This window comes from Rhipicephalus sanguineus, chromosome 7 (assembly GCF_013339695.2).
Source record: "Rhipicephalus sanguineus isolate Rsan-2018 chromosome 7, BIME_Rsan_1.4, whole genome shotgun sequence".
Taxonomy (NCBI): domain Eukaryota; kingdom Metazoa; phylum Arthropoda; class Arachnida; order Ixodida; family Ixodidae; genus Rhipicephalus; species Rhipicephalus sanguineus.
The window spans coordinates 88,450,192-88,476,208 of NC_051182.1; the positions used below are offsets into that span (position 1 = coordinate 88,450,192).

The following is a 26,017-nucleotide window of genomic DNA, read 5'->3' on the forward strand; positions in this document are numbered from 1 at the left end:
ACGTGAGATTAGCAGGCGTTGTGCCCATATTGGAGGCACTTCTCACCTGCGCTGGCCTCTTTTGTCTCTTTGGTCCTCTGTTTATTCGTTTGGTCCTAAGTTTATTACCATTAATAGTCAACACGTTCCCGTAATGTTCATCCAGCATTTCGTCTTACATCAGGATTAAAGCAAATATCTAAAGTTCATTATTTATTCAAGCTTTCTCTAGCGTAAAGAACAGGAATACATGCCGCGAATACATCATTTCCATTCCGTTTCGTGACTTTCGTGGAAGGCAGGAAGCGGAATAGAATTGCGGCAAGTTATCTGACAGCCATCCCTACAGTGACACTTGCAAGATATGCTTATTCTGAGCAGTTATCTTCCACAAGAATGTTCATGTTGTTTGTGCCTTCTCAACCTTTTGCGGCAGGAACGATATCAATACCAGCCGGCGGTGAATTCCTGCAGTTCCTGCACAGTGACTATGCGGCAGATGCGGAAATCCCAGACATCGAGGTGACTGTATTGTCAGCAACACCAGCCAGTGATTTATTAAAGGCATCGATGGTGGACACGGGGCTACTGCCACAGGTGAGTCTCTAATCACGAGAACGAAATCCTTTATGGCATTCTCAAAACCAACATTTTATTTTCCCCTTGCGGGCGTGCAGCTTTAATTAATCCTGCACGAGCTCAGACTCAGTGCCGTATGGGATGTTCTAACATTTTCAAGATTTCTATTTTCAGAACATCAACCTGTTGACTTGAAGCTTCAGCGTAACGCCAGAGTTATGCTTCTAAAGCGGGGTGCCTTACTCCATGTGTCCCCACCCCACTGAAACGCTTCGTCTACCAAATACCAATCCAATAATTCCGTATGTTTCCCTAAGGAATTCATATATATTTCGCATATTTCTATAAACTTACAGAAATATATGGAATTACTGGAATGAGGTTTCGGTAGGGGCCAGGTGCGCCTAGACCATAGCTTGTTGCCTCTCATATTGGGGAGCTGCGTACCTCGCTCATATCAATTCTCGAACCACATTCGATGGTCAATATCTTGTATCGACCCCAACATGTCTCTTGTCGTGCAGTACTTTCGCTTGTCTCCTGATACGGCTTTGGGAAAAGCTTCTTCAGAATACTTGTAGCGTATTCCGTACATCACTTGTTGGGTTAAAAACTGCAGCCTCTTGTCGAGGCTCCGTTCCGATGTTGCTTACAAGTGGGGATCGCCTAAACCAAATATTGCTCAAAATATTCATTGCTTTTCAATACCTCAATATCCCAGTGTCAAGTTCTTTTACATGAGGGGTGAGCTATTACAATAGGTTTCAATGTGTCGATGCTTTATCGCTCCCTTGAAGTTGATGATACTGTAGGGGCACACATCGGAAAGGTCATTCCAATCTTGTGCTGTCTGAGAAATTTTTCGTGCTTCAATGATAAATGCCAATGAAACTGCGTAATATTTACAAGCAAGGGCTCATGGAAAGACAAATTTCTTGTATCATCTCTCCTCACAAAAGGTGGCCGCTGGTACAACATGACGGCGGTTACACTCGCACTTCATCTTAAGCAACCTGCGGTTTTGGTGTCCGTGACTGAAGAAACTCCCTACGCGTAGATTATGAACACCACCAAAGCGTTTGGACACGAAGCCCCTCGTCGTAGTCACTGTGAACGTTTCCTGGAGTCTAGACATCACCTGCGAAGTCCTGTTAACCTGGCATTTGTCAAGATTGAACTCAACCTCAGGTCGACCTGGTGGTTGCTAGAACGTACCAAAGCTAACGCGTGTAAAAGCCTTATTCATTTTGTATTCATACAAAGTTTAGACGACCCTGCACTTATTAGAGCTGAATACAACACCAACACGTCAGATTGCCTTATGTACACCTGCACGAAAGATCCTATCAAACCCGCAAACTTCCGCTTAACCTAAATTAAGCGCAATACCATACGCAGGAACCACAGAAAATAGGTGCCTGAGGAAATTACTCTTGCACACATGTCTTTTTTTGAGTCATCTAATAAATTCCCTTCCCGCTCCTTGTATATCTTGCGTAGCCCATGTGCTCCGAACAAGAAAAGGGCTTCGCGAGGGGAAGCAGATCTTTAAAGTGGTTATGTCGTCAATTATCTCTAGAGCAGCTTTTCCATGCAGGCGTTTGACAACTATATTGGACCTGCGAACGGTCAACCGGGCTTTCGAGCATCGGCAATTCTCAACCGACCCAAGTCTCGCGGCTCCATCACGCTGCGCTCAACAGACCCCAACGAATATCCTGACATTGACGAAGGCTTTTTCACTCACCCCGACGACATCAAGGTCGCTGCGCAAGGTAAGGGTCACACCTAGTCTGCTTTCTGATCCATGTGAATCGCACACATTACGAAAGGAGTGAACATTGTGTGAGTTGATTGGCTTATTGCTAACGAGTAGGACAAAGAAGGCTACCATACCTCAGTTATACATGGTTATAAGCACAGCTTGGGAATGGCCGAAGCACGAAGCTTCACTGAACAGAGCAGACAAAAATGGCAAGTCTCTAACTAATGGCAACGAGATCACGGGTGAAGAGCTATATATTTTCACGAACCACTCATTAAATTACTTTCTCACTCGATTACATTGTTACTACGTATTACTTGTTGCCTTTCTTCTCTTTCGGTCTATCAGCATAGCCACTGGTTTTACATGCCTCGACGTCATCGCCTAGGTAACTATTATCATTTGATTTGCGTCTTCATTTCATTGATGGTGAATTCACGTTTGGTTCCCTTAAATAACGTGTATAGTATCTTTCATTTCACACTTAATTCACTTTTAGGCATTTACAAGCGGTTTAGCTCTCATGCTCTCTCATTCCCCTTCACTCAGATTTTACCAACCTTATTCAGAAATTACCAGCTCCATTCACTGCTCAGATCCTTAATACACTACAACATGTGAAGCAAGTGCTGATTATTCCGCACCAACGCCCTTTCTTTACTCACCTGGTACCTGTTGATGCAGTTCAGTGTTTGCAAAGATGAGTCTTTCGGTTGAGAGGCACCGTAGTCTTAAAATTCTTCTCTACCTCTGCTGCAGTTTCTATAGTGCCAACGATATATTTCTGACCATTCTGTATGCGTTTTGCCTCGGAAATAAGCGCTCTCAATGCCGCTACACGATTTCTTCGAGAGGGGTCTACACAACGAATAAACCGCTGAACTAGCGACGTGTGCACGCTATGTCGGCGGCTGGCTCCTCCGTCCGCGTCTCAGTAGTGATTGCGCTTTGATTGCGCAGTAAACCAACTTAAGTTCTTTGGCAGGTTAGGAACGTAGAAATGTGCTAAAATTTACCTGGTCTCTCCTGAAAGTCTCATAATTGAGATGCCACGTGATTAATATTGTCCCCTCTTAAATCGCTGAAAACATTGCGAGCATAACAATCTCTCTCTGGACCCCAATAAAGTTTGCATCATCATCATCATCATAACAAATCATCCTTAACGAAAGGTTTGTGTTATGCGAACGGAATGTTTTCAGCGATTCAAGAAGGGATCATAATAGTCACGTGGTATCTAATTTAGGGGACTTTCTAAAGTAACGCTGCGAGCCGTCAACATCCTTTGAAGACACAGTGAACTCAATTGCAGCCTTCCACGAGCAGTCGACGGTGCGTAATGTGCATTTTAGACTAATACCTCTTTGCTGCTGGCATGACGTTTCCGTGGTTCAAGGCGGCAAGTGAAAAAAAAATGGCGCAAAATAAAAGGTTGTTCTACAAGTGCTGCCCTCAGCATTGAGTATCGCTTAAGGAACACACCCAAATCCACCTGTTTAAAAGGTGTGTTTATGGTTGCTCGTAAAGTGTACCGCAGTGACCTGCCCGTGCGCAAGTTCATCGACGCAGCTGCGTGTGGCTCATGCTTTGCTATACACTCTAAGAAAAAATCGAGTATTCGGGGAGTATTTCGGCCACACAACAATAATCATCTGGCTTAATAGCGTTGCCTTTCTTCAAAGCCCGGCTCTCGTCACTTTCCTATCAAGAATGCTATGTCACGCTGATAACGCGCGCGCCGTTCGTGACTGTGCCGTGACCGCGGTGATAACGCGAGGAAACTACAAGAGGTGGATGACGATTGCAGTTGTGTAGCAGAAATACTCCCGAAATACTCGATTTTATTTTTCTTAGACTGTAGTGGGTACAATTTAGCTGATCATTCAGGGCTGTGTATGGTTCGCGTATGGTTGACTGAAATCCACTGCGTGGAACATATTCGTCTATTGCTATATTAAGAGTGTATATAACCTGTATTTCCTCCATTTCAGATCACTCAAGTTTATGTATATCACTATATTTTGTATAACTAGGGCCAGGTATTGCTACATTTTATGTATTCTGTCGCCACCACTACTTCTGCCTGATGTAACTGGGGTGTGGGAACTTAGTCAAGTGGCTAGTCGCTTTTTTTCTTACTCCCTCCATGAACACTGTATTGGTGGGAATAAATTATTATTATTATTATTTTTTTTTATAAATTCCGAGAGCAAATGCGTGTTCGTTTCTGTTGTGGCACAACCACATCTGATGCGCCATCGTTGCAAGGAAAAGCGAATGATTCCCTACATGGTTATCAGCACAAGGGTAAAACGTTATGCACTTGAACAAAACGTGGTGTAGAAGCTTGGCCAGCGGTCCTTGGTTGCGTCACCTTTGTTGCTTCCAAAGATAGACCGGCCAGCCTACTTCGAAAAGAGGCTCCAAAGCCTTAGATGCATGCAGCCAATCTAGTTGACCCTGTGACCCCCAATCTAGGTGACCCTGGCGCTCCAGGCACGCTAGCAGAACAAGCATTTATTGGAACCATATGACTGCGTTGCTATGGGCGACAGAACGAGAAAAGGTAGAGAAATAGCAAGAAAGAAAATAGAAACAGAGAGAAACCAATAGAAAGAGAGAGAAATATTGGGAGACAGGCTTAACTTGGCTTTGCTAGTCTCACCTTCATTTACTAAGGCTCAACTGCACCTCTATGCTCATGCGGCTATATCTATAGCCTTAACTGACTATTTCTGGGCTAGGCTTGGCTGGTATGCTAAGGAAGGCCGCACAGCTCAGCGGTTCTTGCAGGCCTGGCACTACCAGTGCGAGGCTGCCGTAATCAAGCTGATTTTACCTAGAGTACCTAAATCTTCCTTTCTCTAACACAAAGATTCACGCTACCTGAATAACCACTCGAGCGAGAAAGACGAGCTACATTTTATAGACCGGCTGAAGACAGCGTCCTTCCACTGTTCGTTACCGAGATCCAAGAAAATGGTGGTCATGCGGCTGGGCGCCGTGCATTCGGCTCATTTAGGCTTCCCAAGATCTAGAAAATGCAAAAAGAGGATCGGGGTGTGCTGGAAGCAATGGAATGCCTATTGTTAATAGGGACTTTAGGTCTTTTTATGCCGTTACATATAACTGATTTAGAGACGGCCGAATATAAAAAAAAATACTGAGCAAGAGGTTTAGAAGAGAGCCATTCCATTGGGTGTCTTTTATAAATATGTACACAACGTCTTCGTGAGTCATCCCCCAAGTTTTGCAAGTAATCTGTGACCATCAACCGTAAATAACATAACCGGTAAATATCCAAGCGTAGTAATCATTGATGTTGATGCTACCAACGCAAAAAATATGCTGGCAGAGTTGTGTGCTGCTTGCAAAAACAGAACCCACCTTCGAAGTTCATGAAGTGCGTTTGGCTGTACAAATTTCCTGATCTCGCCACAGCTACTTATTTGATTGTCGCAATGGCATGACATCGCACTAATTTTGTGCTGCCCGATAGCCTCAATTAACAGCTGGTACTTTTTATTCACACATTCCTCATTTCATTCGCCAATTGAGCGCCGTTTTCACGCGCAAGCCTAGCTTGCCCGCAATCGAAGCGGCACTGGGCGCCTGCAACATCGAGCGGCCGCCTATACTCAAGCTTTTCCAACCAACTTTAAGATAACTTCAAAAACAAGACAAACCTTGCTGCGCCGTGCCACCTGGCTGCGCAATTAACAGCTGGTACTGTTGATTCACACATTCCTTATTTCATTCGCCAATTGAGCGCCGTTTTCACGCGCAAGCCTAGCTTGACCGCGATCGAAGCGGCACTGGGGGCCTGCAATATTGAGCGGCCGCCTATACTCAAGCTTGCCAACCAACTTTAAGATAACTTCAAAAACAAGACAAACCTTGCTGCACCATGCCACCTGGCTGCGCATTTCTTGTTTTGGAACGGCTGCTTCATTATTATGTCCCGTACAGTTGTTTGGAATAACTGTTATCCAATTTGCAGCACAGTTGGTCATATTTGATGCATTATAACTTGTTATGAACTCAAGTATTGCATTTTTAAAACAAAATCATTCAATTGCAGAGCTTTAAAAAATTAAAAATGGCCTTTTTGAGAACTATTTCCAAAGTTCGGCGTTTTTCGGTAAACCGCATACGTTCCAGCACAATTTTGAAATATAACGGGGAGCGTGAAAACCACAATTTGTTTTCTAAAGAAAGTTCGGATATCAGTCAATATGCACAGTTTTCTTATTCTCAGCTTAACTTGTCTGCAGTGATAATTCCTGAAATACAGGTATTCCTTGCAGTTTACAATGTTTATTTTTTTTTCATCAGAAGTCCCTCCACAGCAAAGAGAAATAGAATACTCATAACCCCGAATTTCACTTGCTCTTTGAGGGAAATAAAAATTTGGACCAAGGAGGGCACCGTTCTTTCGCTAGGTGCGCTCAAAGTTAAAAATTTCCGATACTGGCGGTAAAATGTTTCTTGCGGCCAAAATTTACACATAGTTTTAAGCGAACAATTTGTTTCGAGAAGCTGACTTATAGAGCGATGCTATGGCTATAAAACCTGCGCCTACACTAAATTTTACCATAATCTGCAATAGCGGCCGCCACCTAGCGTGCGATCCAACCTGGACACATCCACTGATTTGCTGTCCGCACCCGTTGTAGTCATATGCCACACCATTTTATTGCGATAGCAATTATATGGACAGTCTCGAAGGGTTTTTGCCGTTGCCGTCGCCGTCATGTCCTTCCGTTTGAAGTCCAAATTGATAGGATCCCCCCGAGAATTAGGTGTTCTACCGCGGGTAAAAGCGCGCGAAGGCAGCGACGAACGCGGCCGAAGGAGAGTTCAAATGAGCCGGCCAAGGTGCATGCGATAACATCACCCCGCTCGGGAAGCCTGCAGTCTAAGCAGACTGGAAACGCCCCGCCAGTTTTTAACGAGCCCTAAAAGACCAGAAGACGTGAGGGGGGGTAGTGTCGCGCGAGGAGCAACTTTGAATCTAAGGGCGCAGTCGCGATCGCTGGCACGCGCGCTATCTCGAAAGCCATCACAGCGGGGCGGGCGGCTCGTATACCCTTCTACGTGCTGCGCGCTCAACGCGAAGTGACAATGCGGAGAGCATCGCTCCCTGGAGCGGCCGTATTTTTTTACACCATGGTGTTGTAGTTCCGCGAGATCGGATACAAAACAGTTAACTGCCAGCCTGACTTCGTGTAACACTACAATTTGTTGCTATCGCATTCATTGCTTCGCCCTTGCGGTGAAACTGTGACTTTTTTTTAGTAAAGAACAAGACCTCAAGGCAAGTTAAACTTGGGATACTATTTAAGAGTCTCTCTCGCAGGCACAAAGAAGTTCATGGACCGCATCCTGAACACGAATGCTATGAAGAGCATCGGCGCCAAGCCCTGGAACGTCACTTTTGCTTCGTGTGCTGAGGCAGGACTGCGGTGGAGTGAAGAGTACATCGAATGCTTGTTCCGACACCTCGGACAGCCGGTGTGGCACGTTTGCTGTACCGTCGCCATGGGCACTCACCCTGAGGCTGTAGTGGACGAACGCCTGAGGTACTACGCGCAAGCAGCGACATTTTGCTGAAGCTAGATTCACGCGAATAGTCTGATCGCGTAGACAGTCCGTAGGCGTGTATGGCGTGGTCCGACGCTCAAATCAGTGCCCAGTTGCTCTGACCACTGTTGCAACATCTCGCATCTAATTCTTTTGTGCCAGCTCCAACTATATTATTAAGTTATTGTGATGAAGTCTTCACCAGCAAAGGTTTGATATAAGGTTACTATTTCTTGAGCGGCCGTGTGCCAAGCAAAGCAAGTAATCCTCGCAGTACTCTGAGGTCAGCCTGTACAGACCTCGAGTGTGGGGATCCAACATATTTATTTATATGTTGAGGCTGCGAATCCAACATAGTATTTTATATTATTTATACGTATGTTTAGGAAACACCAGGTGGTCTAAATTTCCGGAGCCCTCCACTACGGCGTGCCTCATAATCATATTGTGATTGAGCCCCATAAACGCCCAGAGGTTCTCAATTATTTATACATGAGTCACGTTATATTTTAGCGTAATCTTAGTCTTTTCACCCGTTCAGTCTCCTTAGTCATGCAACATAATTCATATTTACACAGTGAAATATAAACATTGTTTTTTTTTTACTTTTACGACCTCACTGCGGTATTCAGTAGGTATTGTCTTTGTAACTGTACATTTGGTATTTTGTAAGTTTTCGCATTTGCTGATTATGTAATTCCTTTTCCAGGTCAGTCGGATGTAGAACTAAATTCCTTGAAAGATATGCACCCGCCTTCAAAAACAACCATACAGGAAGGACAGTGACTGTTATCTTTTTGCGCGTGGACTAGTCTTGCAAGAAGGAATGTCGTTTCTGCATACGCTTGATATGCTCAAATCACACGCATACGCGAGTAGCTTGGGAGCGAGCATTGAGGTAACCTCAACAGCAGTGTCGAAAAATTATACTGGGCTAACCTTTTGCGGGCTTCCTGCTAGATGGCGCTGCAGATGTGCTCGTTTAACAATATTTTCACGTTATGCCACAAAACTGATCTTATTTCTTTATATAACACCTATTCAGCCCGAAGAGAAATTTCGTAGCTTTCGTTGACTCCGAGAGCAAACATATGCCCATAGTTTGAGAGTTGGTGGTGATTCCAACATTTTACTTGCGCAGGGTCCGTGGTGAAGTGGCGGGTCTCCGTGTGGCCGATGCTTCCGTGATGCCGGATATAGTGAGCGGCCACACCAACTCTCCAAGCATGATGATTGGCAGCAAGGCAGCAGCCATTATCATAGAGGACCATAACTGAGTGCGTCCCGATGGCTCAAGTGTTGTCATCAGCTGGCCACCAATGCAACAATATAGCAATGCCCGCTAGATACTCAAATAAAAATTATTTGCGATGACCCCGCAAGAATTTGCGATGACCCCGCTTCGTTTTCTGCTCTACACATGTTCGACAAGCTTCTTTTCGATGTATGTATCTGATTCTGGAGTCGAAAAAAATCCGCATTAGTAGTAAAAACACTGCAACAACTCTAAGTGCGGGCGTCTACCAAATATTTAGCTTAAGGTAATTGCGATGAGGAGAGCCTGCGACTTCTGCTAGCCAAGGACGTAGCGAGCTAAATTTTTTTACTACCGTTTACAGACTTTACCAGAATATTGCAGCAATATAGTTATACGTTTATTAAGGAAAATAGGAGCTGCCATAGAAATTGTGATGGGCTGCAATATCATTTTGACCACCTACAGCCATGCCGCGCAGTGCCAGGTGCCGTCTCTGACAGCTATGCTCGCAGTGCTCGTTAATACAACGAACAGCAAGGTCGTCAAATGACGTACGGGTGCCCCTTTCTCCGGTGCGAACCGAGAAAGCCGGCTCTCGTATGTCGCTGATTAGGGAAAACTTAGACTGGGTAAAAACAGTTCGTTTAATCACGATGCGCACTCGGTGCGTCTCGAAATTTGCCTCTCTTCAGACCCGCCCCTCGTGTCCGTTAAAAACACCGCTGCACGGGGTCTCCTCGAGTTCATGCGCGGAGCTCTCCAGCGAGGGTCACGTTCACACTGTCCGAGCAAGGTGCACGGACGCCTCCAGCCATGGAGCTCTGCAAAACCATTGTCGTCGGGTCATAACGCTCTACAGAATCGAAGTCTGTGGAGAGCACTTCAATTCGTAAATCGGCGACCCGTGCTCCTCGAGTAGGCGCTCGCTGCGCTCGCTGTCCGAGACCCCTGTAATGGCTTGCGCCCTCCGCACGGTTCTATGAGGCGCTAACGGAGATGTTCCGGCCAACACCACCATGCGTTTCCGAAGGCGCGCTTCCAGGAAAACGCCACCGAAGCCAGCTGATATACGTGCCAACCCCCGGCCATGGTCGACCCAAATAGGTCTCGAAGCTTCGGGCGAGAAGCGGTTCAGAACCTATCGCCAGCGACACCAGCAAGGGGAGTTATGGGTTCTGCGATTGAAGCGCGACTATGTTTGGAGGGAACAAACACTAATACGACACTAATAGCGAAAAACCAAGTTTTATTCAAGGGCGAAGCAATGTGTATGTTTATGTCCCGAACAACGTTATGTAGGTGCAATGTGCCAAGAATGTATGACAGTGTTTAATTATTGCGCAAAACCTTTTTTAGCGCCCCCTGAAGAGAGGTGCACGTCGTTGTTATTCAGTGCAGTCCTTGCGGAAGAACACGCCCCCTCACGTGTTCTGGTGTTTCACATTTGCATGCGTTCTCTGAATTATTGTGGTGAGAAATGGACTTTTGCTGTGTGCGGTGTTGCGAGGTACGTTTAGTCTTTGGTGAACATGTTGATTACGGTGTTCAATGGACAACGGGATGGGCGCGGCTAACATTTACCGCCGAACGCTTTCCTCGGTACCCGCGGAAACAACGTTCTGTGCAAGGATGCAGTACGCGTACGCCTGGCGACCCATCTCGTCTAGATAAGACACCGGGGCAACGGTTCGGAGTACTGTGCTCGCTGGATTTTCATGGATCAGTATTCCTGCTGCCCGGTTTCCTTCGTGAACACGCAGTGCCTACTGTATTTCCTGTTATCGGTGAGCAGATCACTAAGTTATCTGTCACGCTAGAATTCGCATGCCTGTATACGTTACACTTAAGGTTAATTTATCGGAACATAGGGCAAAACAATGCACATAGTGTACGCACTTTTTTTACTTATTACGACACTTGTTGCTCATTGTGTTGGGTGTGCTAAAGTTGCGTTATTGTAACCATTGACTGAAACTAAAATGCCATCATTTTGGCGTGATCAGGCCTCATTTCTCCTCGTTACAACCAGGGCCGGCGAACTCAGCGACAGCGGAGTTCCTTAAAGGGACACTAAAGGCAGATAATTTATGACAGAGTGAAAGCTCAATGTATGACGTCTAAAACGACAATATTATGAACAGCAGTGCCCTATTTACCGAGAAATTAAGCTAAATGTATCACACAACGTGCGCCACGAGTGGGACGTTTTGGAAATGATCCCGATGACGTCAGAACGTCCGACAACAATTAATCACTAGTAAACAAACTAGCTGCAATAAAAAAAAGAATCTTCCGTGCATCAAGAGACGTAATAAAATGCTGCTTGTTCGTTTCTGTTTGATCCATGTCATGGAAAAAATGACATCTTGGGCGTTGCCAAGGGGAACGGCGCACCTGGTTCAAAGGTTCCGTTTTCGCCGAACTGCGCTTCGCCCCGCGACCGGCATCGCTCACGCAGTCGGATCTCAGTGGTGGTAGTTTTGGTATCGCGTACTGCCGCGTGTGTTTTGCACGCTCGTGAAAATCGCTCTGACAGTAATTCCGCAAGAATGTGATGTTGCCGGATGTCCGAATGGTGCACGCCGCCCCGCAGTAAAGGCGGGCAGCGTTCGGCACGGCAACAGTGACGTCAGAAAGACCGCTTTCAGGCGGGTGACTTGAAGTGCGCTAACGCGATGCGGACCACTAAAGCGTGCTTTTATTTCAAAACAAGCATTTCCTTTGCACAAAAGGAGCACTAAGAGGTTTCTGGACCGCTATTTCAACAATGAACGTCGACTTATATTGCCTTTAGTGTCCCTTGAAGGGGGGGCAGGGAGGCGGGAAACTTTTGCGTTGTGTGTTTACTATGGTTGCTCTTGGGGGGGGGGACACAAGAGGGGCCGGCGAAAATTTTCCGGGGGCTGTAGCCCGCCCTGCCTCCCGCTGGCGCCGCCCCTTGTTAGAATGGTTAGAAAGCGCACAAGCAATGCTATCTTTAAGACCTCTGCGCACAGTAGTAGTAAAAACGTTGATTGCCTATATAATGTTTCTGGGCAAGTGGGTGGGGTCCTCAGTCCAGGGCTCCACTGGCCTTTGCGGCTCGCTGGGCTTGGTCGAGCAGAGCCAGCTGGCTCTCCCGATCCTTGCTAGCAAGCCAGCTCTCCCACTGCCTTGAGCGAGATTGTGTCCCCAAAAGGGGGGAATTGACGTTTGGGGGCCGCGATTGGCATTCCCACGTAATGTGGGCGAGAGTTCGCCGTCCTCCACACCACGGACAGCTGTGCGCGTACATTGTGGGGTGTATGTGGTGTTGTCTTTGTAAGTGAGGGTAAGTGTTGTTTTGCCCTCGACGCCAATCTCGCGCCTGTTCTCCGGTAAGATCCGGATGGGCATGTGGCAAGCAAATAAGCAACGCTGCAAACATGATAGGTACGCTGCTGCTTGCTTTAATCCCGTTGTGGAAGATGACACGAACGCAGAATAAAAGCTCCAAGAAAAAGGTTTCCTGGTAAAACCAAGGCGAATTAAACGGCGGTACACTTAACGCCACTGTTTAGTCATGGGTGGATATTAGTTTAGCTAGCGTTCGCTTCAAGCGCATTCGCCAAGGCCTTACCGGCTCGCCTTAGCGTGAGTCCTTGGCCATCAGGGGCCTAGGAAAACAATTTTGGGGTGTAATTTTGGGACCACTTCTAAGCAGGATCTTATTCTCGCGAAGCTGCGGTGCGCATGTGCAAGCTGCGAAATGAACAGGTAAATGCGCATTATTTTTATTTTTCAAGGACAACTCATATTCGTGTGCACGGTCGTTATTACATCTCTCAGCTTGACCTATATAGGTCTTCCAACACGATAGTGGTATGGCCGAACAACTGCTCCTAAACCTGAAGCGTCAAGCCGCCCAGGCGACAAACGCATTGTGTGCGAGCTGCTTAAAGGGGCTCTTCCGAATTAAATATGACGGGGAGAAGCCACCACGCGAGAACGTTGTGCTTTGACGAGATAGACAAGTCAAAATACTGGACATTATTACACAAGTACTTAACAAAAGGCGTAAGTACAGTCCTGAACCGAACCTTCAGCCACATGAGGTCCTGGTAATGAAAGGACGTATTTCCAGAAATACATCAAAGGAAGACCAGGACAGCTGCCTTTTAGAGGGTGTTCACGCAATTTCAAGAGCGCGCACGTGGTTTCAAGGTCGGTAGCCTGAAAACCAGGACAGACCCTACTGCTTGTGTAGCGTCCTTCTTCAAGGATTGAACAAAACAACCTACGCATGCTTCAGTCCGTCAAAAAGTCCGTTTCGTCGTGTTTTCTGCAGGAGCTAATGACTAGAGGGCACTACGGGCCATTGAAAAGAGCTTCATTCCTGTGGAAAAGAATGCGACAAAGGTCACGGAAGGCGGCTGCGATGTGCGAGGACCTTGGTTTGACCAGGATAGAAAAGGAGTTAAAGACTGTAAGTGGGGTTTTTACAGTAAAGTCTCGCAAACTGGCAGGTCCGTTCCGCACTGTTTTTGGCAAATGTGGTTCGTGGCAGCAGCTCGTTGGCGGTCTCTGCAGAAGCACTTAGCTTAAATATGTAAGTGTGGTTTTTTTGCCGCAAAATCCCACAAACTGCCAGTTCCGTTCCGTACTATTGTTAGCGAACGTGGTGCATGCAGGTCGCTCGGTAGGCGGTTTCTGCAGAAGCAGTTACCTTCATTATTTAAGTGTGATTTTTTTACAGCAAGATCCCACAAACTGGCAGTTCCGTTCCATACTATTGTTAGCGAACGTGGTTCGTGGTAGGAGCTCGTTAGCCGGTTTCTGCAGAAGCAGTTAGCTTCATTATTTATCGACGACCCGTTTAAAACAAAAGGCTCTAAAGACGTCATTGCGTTCATTCAGACTGAGGATTCAATTGGTTGCTGTTTTTCAATAGATGTAGAAGATTTGTTTCACTCCGGGCAACAAAGATAGGTGCTTGCATCTGTTCAAGGTTGTATTGATGATAAAAGTGTGGTCCAATATCAAAATTAGGCAGGCATACCTGTGAGCATTTATATGAGTTAGTTGGACTTTTACTTGAAATCTACGTTTGTCTCTTTTAAAAGGACCCTTAATGTACAATGCCAAGGAGTCTGCATCAGTCCTGTTGTGGTACCTGTGCGTGGAATATTTTTTGGCAGCTTTTGATGACAAGATTCTTAGTGTACTTGAGAAACAGGTTTTCCCGAAGGCATTTAGATACGTCGATGATTTTTCAATAATTGTAAAGACTTATACCAATTTTACATTGGACCACGGCGCTTACTATATTTGAACCGCTTTTCACCAACATGTGCCTGGTTTGACCTTTACCTATAAACATTTCTTTTCGTCCTCCTGCTCCATTAAATGGATCCATCCAGTTTTTTTAAATGCGAAGCATTTCTTAGCGAACCTCTGGCATTTTGAGCGTTTCTATCTACGTATCTATCTATCTATCTATCTATCTATCTATCTATCTATCTAGCCGCCTACGTCTGGGTGCTCTCACGATCGCCTCCTTAATTTCGTGTAGACCAAAATTTGCATGGGAGGGTAAGAGGATTTGACGAATATGATTGCCGGGTCATGACATGAATAACGTTAAAATCCTGTCGCGTACGTCGTCAAACCCTTTCCGCTAGACACGTGTGGCACATACCTGTTTACCATGGGCCGCGGTGTACGGGTATGCGCCACAGGTGATTGACAGTTTATATCTACCTAGGAACGGCGAGAACAGACATTGGTTACATAAATGCTAAATCGTTAAGGAAAACCAACACCGGCAGTGTTGACTCAACGAATGCAAAGAATGAAAATTAGAATCCCAGCAGGAATCGAACCCAAGCATTCTGCGTGACAATCAGATATTCTACCACTGAGCCACGCCAGGTCTATAAATTGGTTTGGAAAAACAGCCTACGCAGGCGTATTATCGTTGGAACGTCAATTGTGGTTGTGGTGCTGGCTATGTAATTTTACAAGAAAGCAATAAACGCTACATGATACTCCTACGATATGTACTCCTACGATGCAGGCGTCATATCAGATTAACGTCTCTAATTCCAGTGTTGGCTCCGCTTTCATAGCAGCCTAATAATCATTACGTTTGTATTCCTATGATTCAGCAAGCTATATTGAAGAATTGCTCGACCCCGGAGGAATGCATTAACGAAAGTTACATATGATATCCACATCACCGCACCGTAAAGTGAACTTCGTGCACCAGAACGGCGCAGTGTCCTCTTCATTTCTTACGAGGCTGGGCGATGGCCTCATGCTGACCGAGGATGATGCCAGATTGATTGACAGCCGCTTTGTAGACTAAGCTACGTAGGCCACATACGCCCAGGTAGTCTACGAATACGACAAACACCGTCCACTGATGTTGGTCTACGTAGTACTATCCAGGCCTACCAGCCTCGACGGCCTATACCTCACCAACGCGATGGGTGGCTTCAGGTTCCGACATGTCGCCGGCTCTGTCGACAGACAATTTGTCGCCGAAATGATCGAGGCATCTACGAATTCCAACAGCTCTACTATACCACATACTTCACTACACATGGACCCCTCGTCACCACGATCACGACCGGATCCTATAACAAGTCATAACCAGCTGCTGGTGCTCACGGTGGATTACGGTGATGATGACCTTGTTCTAGAACTGTCAAAAACTTCTTGCACACATGTACACGGGTTCGTGAAACCTGCGTGCGTTCTCCATCATAAGGGACAAGTATAAGCACTACATATCAGCTTACCGCTTCTGGAGTTGGTAATACCCACGTTGCATACCCAACCGTAAGCAACTGGTTATATAACACATATGCGGCTCTTGAACATATATATGTGTGCGTATAAAATTTATACAAATCCTTAGCGTCATTTTGTAACGTGTCGTTCAGTAAAAAAAAAGTTACGCCACTGTCCCCTACCCGCCGCATGCTTCGCATAACATCGACTCCCACGGTACGTGGGATCTGCCGAATTTTTCGATTTAAGGTTATGTTATACAAGAAATCAGGTCTGTTACAGTACAACTCGCATGCGCAAAAAGATTTCGCACTCCAAGTTAGTAAATAGAGGCATTGCTCTCTCCGTAGTCGACTCTGGTGAAGTCGTACATGCACAAAATGGAGACCAGCTTCGAAGTGCAATTAGAGAGGCTACGGCCAGCTGGTTACCCGTGCATGATCCTTGATGCCATCTCCCAAAACATTTTCAAGGAGATGAGAGGCATGAAGCCGCAAATAACCAGCCACTCACAACGAGTCACATGCTGACCTGAAGTGGTACCATACATTCACAGGTTGTCCCACAACCTTAAGAAGGTTGCCAGCAAACACGGCGTGCCAGTCGTACTCTCCGCCCTTCGAAAGCTGGGCGGCCTATGTGCACGCGTATGCCAAGAAAAAGAAAAGCATTGATTCCAAAAGAAGCATGCCTGGCCATGCGTAAAGTGCGCAATCGGCGTACTGGCATATTGACAAACCACCGCAACCCATCATTTCACATATGCTACCTTTTTTCTTGCAAATAAACAAATACTCGCCAAAGGTGCAACAAAAAAAATTCGGCAGATCCCACGTACCGTGGGAGTCGATGTTATGCGAAGCATGCGGCGGGTAGGGGACAGTGGCGTAACTTTTTTTTACTGAACGACACGTTACAAAATGACGCTAAGGATTTGTATAAATTTTATACGCACACATATATATGTTCAAGAGCCGCATATGTGTTATATAACCAGTTGCTTACGGTTGGGTATGCAACGTGGGTATTACCAACTCCAGAAGCGGTAAGCTGATATGTAGTGCTTATACTTGTCCCTTATGATGGAGAACGCACGCAGGTTTCACGAACCCGTGTACATGTGTGCAAGAAGTTTTTGACAGTTCTAGAACAAGGTCATCATCACCGTGATCCACCGTGAGCACCAGCAGCTGGTTATGACTTGTTATAGGATCCGGTCGTGATCGTGGTGACGAGGGGTCCATGTGTAGTGAAGTATGTGGTATAGTAGAGCTGTTGGAATTCGTAGATGCCTCGATCATTTCGTCGACAAATTGTCTGTCGACAGAGCCGGCGACATGTCGGAACCTGGAGCCACCCATCGCGTTGGTGAGGTATAGGCCATCGAGGCTGGTAGGCCTGGATAGTACTACGTAGACCAACATCAGTGGACGGTGTTTGTCGTATTCGTAGACTACCTGGGCGTATGTGGCCTACGTAGCTTAGTCTACAAAGCGGCTGTCAATCAATCTGGCATCATCCTCGGTCAGCATGAGGCCATCGCCCAGCCTCGTAAGAAATGAAGAGGACACTGCGCCGTTCTGGTGCACGAAGTTCACTTTACGGTGCGGTGATGTGGATATCATATGTAACTTTCGTTAATGCATTCCTCCGGGGTCGAGCAATTCTTCAATATAGCTTGCTGAATCATAGGAATACAAACGTAATGATTATTAGGCTGCTATGAAAGCGGAGCCAACACTGGAATTAGAGACGTTAATCTGATATGACGCCTGCATCGTAGGAGTACATATCGTAGGAGTATCATGTAGCGTTTATTGCTTTCTTGTAAAATTAGATAGCCAGCACCACAACCACAATTGACGTTCCAACGATAATACGCCTGCGTAGGCTGTTTTTCCAAACCAATTTATAGACCTGGCGTGGCTCAGTGGTAGAATATCTGATTGTCACGCAGAATGCTTGGGTTCGATTCCTGCTGGGATTCTAATTTTCATTCTTTGCATTCGTTGAGTCAACACTGCCGGTGTTGGTTTTCCTTAACGATTTAGCATTTATGTAACCAATGTCTGTTCTCGCCGTTCCTAGGTAGATATAAACTGTCAATCACCTGTGGCGCATACCCGTACACCGCGGCCCATGGTAAACAGGTATGTGCCACACGTGTCTAGTGGAAAGGGTTTGACGACGTACGCGACAGGATTTTAACGTTATTCATGTCATGACCCGGCAATCATATTCGTCAAATCCTCTTACCCTCCCATGCAAATTTTGGTCTACGCGAAATTAAGGAGGCGATCGTGAGAGCACCCAGACGTAGGCGGCTAGATAGATAAATAGATAGATAGATACGTTGATAGAAACGCTCAAAGTGCCAGAGGTTCGCTAAGAAATGCTTCGCATTTAAAAAAGAAACTACATGCTACTTGTGTGTTCGAACCAGTGGTGGAAACCTGCTCATATACAGTGGATTTCTTATTCCATCGGGGTGGGAGCGTTTCTGCCTTCCTGCCACTGTGAAGGATTACAGCATGGTACAATGACTGATCTTGACTTATTGTATTCGTACATTTACGTGTGACCTACGGCGCGTGTTCTGCTGTTCCGCAAAGAAATGCAGCATGGTGTCGAGACTCGCCGCGACCGCTAATGGGACCTTTTCACTTAGGTACCATTGGCGCTTACCGCGTGCATTCCTTTGCCTTTGCGCCTGTTCACAAGAAGGAACTGCTGTACCGCCCAACGGCTTAAAAATGATAGTGCCCTCTGCCCATATTCACTCGGACCAAGGCCAGTCCACGGGCCTTTGTCCGAGTAAACCAAGTGTCAATGAATTTTGTTTGTTAATCATATATATATATATATATATATATATATATATATATATATATATATATATATATATATATATATATATATATATGAGCAGCCCATAAAATGCCTTCTTCGCCATAGAAACAACCCTGGCATTCGCACATAAATTTATGATAAGAACGCAGACAAATGCACTCGACAAGAAGAGAACGCACAAAAAGTAAAAATAAACGATAAAATGAATGCAAGCAAAGGCAAAATGGTCCCATCAGTCGTCGAGTGCTAATGCTTCTGAACAAGGGAATGCGCGTGTCACCAGTGCTTAATCGTGAGAGTGAATCATTGAAGGAAGCAGAGTAGCTTATCTTGTAACACTTCCTGGTAACTTGCGTGACCGGCCAAGTCTATAGCCAAGCCATTTCGACGGACGTGCGCGCAATCTGAGCCTACCTTCAAGTCATGGAACACTATTAGGCAGGGCAGCTCTGCGCGCACGGAGCTGGTCAGAACGGCCGCGATGACAGCGGGACCAGCTAGTCGGCTGCAACGAGACAGTTCAGGTACCAGCAACAACGGTCGGGAAAGGCTAATAAGTTTGGCGTAATGAATGTGGCATAAAGGGAGATGTTATGGCATCTACCATTGTTATCGCTAGGGAAGAGAGCAAAAGGTTTTCAATATGCAAAAACAAAAATTTTGCCAATTGTCACTGGGTCGTTACGTTGACGACGGAAGCAGCCGGCGTGTCCAAGATGGAACTCTTTATTTGGCTGAACTTGTGGCCGGGAAACGGAAATTCGAACAGCAAGCAATACACGCTGTAGACTGATAGCGGTGAGCAGGACGTCGACCGTCAATAATCTGATCCGCGGGATGGCGCGTCGGCATTTATACATGCGGCTTCGAACAGTGGACTCTTATCGCTGGTGGCTGCGTTAGTCCGAGAATAAACTTAGCTGTTCGCTTTTGCGTGCTAGAGCCTAACAGATGATCATAAAAAAAGCAACAGTTTCACCGCAAGGGCGAACCAATGAATGCGATAGCAAGAAATTGGAATGTCACACGACGAACCAGGAGAAGTTCCTGCGTTCCTTGCTGCACGGGGGCGTCTGATGCAAAGTGTGCCTAAAGTCCCTGAAGGTGTGCCCGGTGTTCTTTTTTTCTTTCTTCTTCACATCACGAGTGGGTAGAGAAAAGGACCACTTTGTCGTGCGCGTAGCAAGGGCAGTTTTCAAAATGAAAGAAAATTAGGAGCGTTGCGTGATAGAAAACACCTTCAAGCTCCCCCGAGATTTGCTTACCACCAGCGGTAAATGGTGTGTATTAATAGCTCGCCGTTATTTCGCTGGCGCATGCATGGGGCATGATTGTGTTTAATGCAGCGGGCTGGGGAGCGAGGGGTCGATGGTTCGAATTCTCAGTCGGGTGCTTCGAAATTTTTTCTTTTGCTTTTTTTTCTTTGTGCCTTTTTCATGTATATATATATATATATATATATATATATATATATATATATATATATATATATATATATATATCCGGTAATGAAGGCGACGGCGACGGCAAAAACCAGCCAAGAGTGTCCATATACTTGCTATCGCAGTAATAATCTCGAATGTTCCCAGAGATTCTGGCGGGGTTCGCGCAAGGCAGCATCTACACGTGCAATGGGCCGGTAACAGAAAACATAGAAAGAAAGTGGCGTGTTTGGCACTATTGTATAAAAAAATTAGATTGAGACACAATGTTATCAAGGGAAGCAACCATGACGATCGTGTCCTTGCCACTTCGTAGCGCTCGTTCTACGAGCACTAGCGCCGGTAATTCCTGTAGCTCCCATACTTTTGTTTGTTTCAATGAAGCATTGTTCGCAATATTTCATACGAAAATTCGATGATGCTGCCGACATTGGCATGAAATTACAGGCCCTACTTGTGCGTGATCTAGGTTGGGCAGCTCTTCCAAAGGTACTCACTTCTTGAGTCGCCTTGCTAACGCGTCAGCACGTTAATAACCGTGTAGCCTGCTTTCTTCAGTGGACCTCTTAAATCTTGAGAAAACAATAGGGGCTGCCACAGCTGCCCCTTTTATTTACGACTTGATCCTGGTTTAGAGATCGAATCTGGCGGGCTCTTTAGCAATTTATTCAATATAATCAGAACACCCGGAGCGAATCAATCCAATCTAGGGGCTCTTCCTATCTTAGTTTAATATCTCACTGGAATTATTGAGTGCCTCCTTCAGCACAGTTACGAAAATATTTATTTATTGTTCAAAATGAGATTATAAGAAAGCTTCAAAAACTAGTTCTCATGAACGTTTTTCTTTTGGGCAGGCTGTCGCGATAACGTAGAACGCTGCATTCAAGTTCACCGTTGGACGGTTGCAGCTACCTCCCCGTAGACGACTAATAAACGCAATCTCGATGGTACGATAAGCTTAAGCTCGAATCCATGCGGTGGGTTTCGACTTTAATAAGTCGTGGTGAATGAACCATCATGACCAACGAACATAAAATCTTATAGAACTAACTCCACTCAAATCTAGCTTGTGAGTCCACCTAGCTGTCATTTATATCCACAGCAAAATGTTTTTATATTGTGAACTATATAAACAGGTATCGCACGTCAACGGTGATATTTTTTCTCGTCAGGTCACAACACTTGGGCTGTTTTTTTTCAGAAAAACGTCGAGTATCCAAGACTATGCTCAAACGAGAGAACCTCGTCCAGAGTCGCTTCACATCGATCCTAATGAATCTGCTGCTTGTCTAAGCTAAAGGACCAATAATACCATTTCATAGAATAGCTGCCGTTAGAAAATATTACAGCAATCATCGCCAATGCGCTCAGTAAGGATTTTTAAACAGCGAAGCTGAAACTAGCGGTCCCGGTGCTTGTCCCCGAGTCAATCGCGACGGTTCAATATTGTCTTCTTCAATTATTCGATACGTCATTCTAGAAATTGTAATTCGTGCTTCCCGCCCGTATGTTCGCTTGTTCAGTTTTGGTGGACCGGTAGTAAGCAGTCAGATCGGCCGACTTTCTGTGGTAAATTCCTTTTTGCCCATGTGAGAGTACTTCATTTTAGTGGAGCATTGGTTTTTTGTTCTTTTTTGTGGACGGGGTGCTTGACCAGTTTTTGCGGCACTAGGAGTTTTAGCGCGCGTGCGACAGAGGAATTTTCTTTTGGCGTAGCCATATGCAGGTCCGCTTTAATAACTTTCTCTCCCCTGCCTTCTCGCAATGCATTATGGGATCAATTGGATCGATTGTGGATTTTTTAACGTGTCTCGGTGGCATGTTCTTTCAGAGCATGTGATTGCCACCCTATCGTATTCCCTTTCACAATAGTGGATGCTGAGATTTCTTGGTTTCTATGTCAAAACAGTTGATTGGAACTTATCTGGTTAACCTCCCTGCCTTTCACTTAACCCTTCTCTCTATCTCTCTATTCTCCTTGGGTGATCAGCCTGTGAAGCTGTCGAATTTCATGGCGAATAGTATCGCAATATGAACTCTGCGTCTTCGCAGCGTTGGTACTGGCGCTCGGCATTCTGGGCTAGAAATGTTTGGTCGCGCGTGACTTGACGCCTGCGTTCTGCTTCGAGGACACGAAGGGCTGTGATTTGCCTAGCTTGGCGCACGAGCTCAGTAATCCTCGTTAACGGTAACTACAACCGGATATGCGTAGCAAGTTGTTTGTTTGCTTGGTGCAGCTTTTATTCTAACTTTTTCTTCCACGCGTATTGCAGGAACAGTGATGTTTGTCTGTGCATGCGGTACGGTTATGAAAGACAGCATATATAGGTAGATGAACTCACGTAGCCTTCTTAGTTCAGAGAGCACTTTCGCCTACACGTTCAGATCAGAGCAAATGAAATGCGGGTATCGGCTCGAATGCCATCACGCTTCCTTTTTGCGCCACTATTGAAACTCTAGCTGATCGCATGGTGGTCGAAGGACGTCGCAACGTAAGACAAGGGATCTCGCTTTATTTGTACAGTATGATGAGCAAGATGGGTGTCCCGAGCGTTCGGCTGTGACGCATGAAAATACATCCCGTCATGCGGGCCCACCATCGCGTTTGATTTGAGGAGCATAGACCAGTCTTCTCTTTCCTGCGTGCGTGTTTTTGCTTGGTTCCAGTAGGCCGAGTACTGCTGTATGTATTACACGTAAATCAAAGCACACGTGGCGGTGCATGTAAAACGCGATCACAAGGGAAGGAATACGCAGGACAAGCGTTAACAACTGAGAGTTTCATTGGTTAATGCGACACAATATGGAGGAAAATTTGGGGAAACAAACAGCACGGGAAAGAATTTCAAGCCTTAGTGACGATTCGAGGACAGGAGCTTTCGATCGATTGCACTGATCACGGAAATTATCAAGAGATTACGAATCTAAAGTTCCGCTACGTGGCATCATTAGGAAGATACGATATTATGTGACTCTTAGTGTTGCGGACGGTACGCTTACTCAAGCGTCGCCCCGTTGGTTTATGCCGTATGGCACGGCTATCAGATGAATGTACATGCTGATGTACCTTCCTACGACCTTGCATATTTCGAATTCTGTGGTGCACCTGCACGAGCTGCAGTGAAGTGCATTGTTGTTGCCCTGTTTCTCACGATGATCGCAATTTGCGCCGAGTCGCTGGTTGGTCCAGCCAGCGACCTGCTTGCCCATCGCATGTATTCCTGCAGGAGAGCGGGGCTACATACACAATGTTAGCCGTACACTCTATAAAATGTCTTGTACGTTGGATTTCCATGGCATCTCAGTTTGCACAACCATTTTCGCACGACAATTTGGTTTTAGATTTGCATGCTTGTCGTAAATGAGATGGTCGTGCTTTATATAGTACGTTGAGCGGCGAAATGTCATGCATTAACAGGGGCAAAGGGACAGCATTGCTCGATAATTCAGCTATCGTTCGTTTCCATTGCACCAGTAATGCGCAGTGCGCATTTACCGAAGCTATCTGGGTCCCAAAAAGCGGCGTCAGAGCCCAAGTTCAACGCCACGCTTCTGTGATCCATTGGGACTTAGAATATTTATGGCGAAAACCGGATAGGTGGACGCTTCCCCACTTGCTAAAACATTTGACGCCATCGCAGATCAATCCACCTGGTCCTTATTTTGGCCGGGCTTCGAGCACATAACCGCCTTTCAAACCCCCTCAGGTGCACTGTCCGCTGTCAACACTGCGATTGGTAATTGCTGAACCCTTTCATCGTTGCACGAGTTCAGAACATTGCATAATCGCCATTTCCAAGAAACAACAGCCGCCATCCTTTTTTGGGTGCGAAGCGAATTGGAATATTGAAGTGTGAGTGCGAATCGAATCGAATATTTTTCGAATATTTCTAGAATATGTTTCGAATACTTCGAAGCGAAATTGCATAAAAACGTTCGAGAGGATTCCTAAGCATATTATTATGAGATAGCAACATGAAAGTGTTTCTTTTCGCTAGGTTGATGAAACACTGGCGGGGTGCTGTTTCATAGTTGTGTTATGAAGAATGGGGCAATGTAGAGGTCGAATTCTATTTATGTACATGATTTGGTGCAACCAAAGTGTTGCCGACAACACTTTACACGTGATAGGCAAAGATGCCATTTCCTCAGCCTCTCCTCCTCTTTCAACTTCTGTGGAAGCCCAATTGATGTGGCGGACAAGGGTGCGCTCTCTTCAAGTCTGGAGTTCCAAATCTGCCTCGTAGACGTCAATATCTAAGAACATCTGAAATTTTAGATGGTAAAAAGCTTCGGCTTCCGATTTTTCGTTCTTCCTGTCCAAATTTCACGTCCGAAACAGCAATAATTGAGCCCCCACCTCTACCACATCTCTCATCTCCATGTTGGAACCAGCGTTTTCTTTAGTTAATACATTTGCAACCGTAGCAGAGCCTGAAAGATAGCTTTGCCGCAGTATTGGGGTGTAATAAGGTGAAGCTTATTAAAAGTCTAGGGAACGCTTCTAATTGGACGTTGACTGTGTCTTGGCAAAGTTCGACCGTAACGGAGCTTGAAAGGCAGTTTTGCCGGAATACGAAAATGTAATGAGGTGAAGCTTATTAAACGTCATAAGGGGTCACTTTTAATGGGGCGTTGACTCTCAGAAATGGCGACCGTAACAAACACGCGAGTATTTTGAGGAGCGTACCGTAAACAACGACACCACCAGACCTCATTACGGCTCCTCATAAACGTTGTTTATGCCCAGCCGCTATATTACTCTCGTTCGCTGATTGGAACAATTCCCGCAGCACAGAGGCCCCGCCAGAATCAAGGAAATCTTTGTTCCACTGCTGGAGATGCGTTCAGACATAGGAGCGTCACCAATCGCTCCGCCTTGTTAGCCAAGAGAGTCATCTTGCCGTTATTCCCAGAGGACTCTGCAGACACAACAAACACAGCAACTCAGGATTCTAGTCGTTGTATTTCTGCACATTTTTATTATTACAGTATCTATTTCTATCCACGGGTGATTATGGAGCAATATTTGCGGTACAAGGATCTCGGTATCCGTCTAGATTGCCGTATTAGGTTTCGTAAGTGTGTCGCGGTCTGCAGCACATTACAGAACGATTCCTACAACCGCGTATAACGACAAAGCCACAACAAAACGATTCGCACCGTTTACGACGGGTGAGCTGCTATGAGGAGAAATGGAGAATATTTGTAACGGATTCTATCGAGAAGCACTACTTTCCTGTGTCAGCCTAACTTACGCGTTCCCTAGCCGATATAACTTCACAAATTCATATACGAAAGGAGATTTTCTTTTTTGCATTCGCATGCGTTGTTAAAAGAAGCGGAAGCGTACCGTATTTATTCGAATCTAAGCCGGTGTTTTTTTTTTTAAATGATGTGCGAAATTGGGGGGTCGGCTTAGATTCGAGTACAATGATTAAGTTTTTTTTTTGGCCTTGCGAATTTCGGGGGTCAGCTTAGAATCGGGGCTGGCCTAGATTCGAGTAAATACGCTATATTTTTTTGTTTACGAATTGGCTAACTCCCAATGTTGGTCGACATAGAAGTATGGTCATGAGTCTAGACGATTTAGCAAAATCACCCGCCTGGTTGAATTAGTCGAGATTTTTCGAGTGAATCCAACAGATAATTCGTTTATTTCCCGAAGCTTTGTAAACAACTCGGTTGTTTATTCAGGAGAAATGACGAAGATGTCGAGGCGCAGCTTTGAAGTGTCTTTTGTGATCGAAGTAGGGAAAAGATTGCGACGGGGAGTGTTCGCCCACTTCGGCGACGTGGAAGTGG

The 26,017-nt window shown here is 45.7% G+C and overlaps 1 protein-coding gene across 1 annotated transcript in view; it reads left to right on the forward strand.

The window, feature by feature from the left end:
• LOC119399582 (L-sorbose 1-dehydrogenase) overlaps positions 1-9,261 on the forward strand; it is a 31,263-nt gene extending 22,002 nt beyond the window's left edge. The window contains exons 8-11 of the mRNA XM_037666385.2: positions 416-576; positions 2,156-2,333; positions 7,683-7,905; positions 9,048-9,261. Coding sequence (XP_037522313.1) covers positions 416-576; positions 2,156-2,333; positions 7,683-7,905; positions 9,048-9,183 — 698 coding nt within the window. The 3' untranslated portion in view covers positions 9,184-9,261. The remainder of the gene's footprint in view (positions 1-415; positions 577-2,155; positions 2,334-7,682; positions 7,906-9,047) is intronic.
• The last annotated feature ends 16,756 nt before the right edge of the window (positions 9,262-26,017 follow it).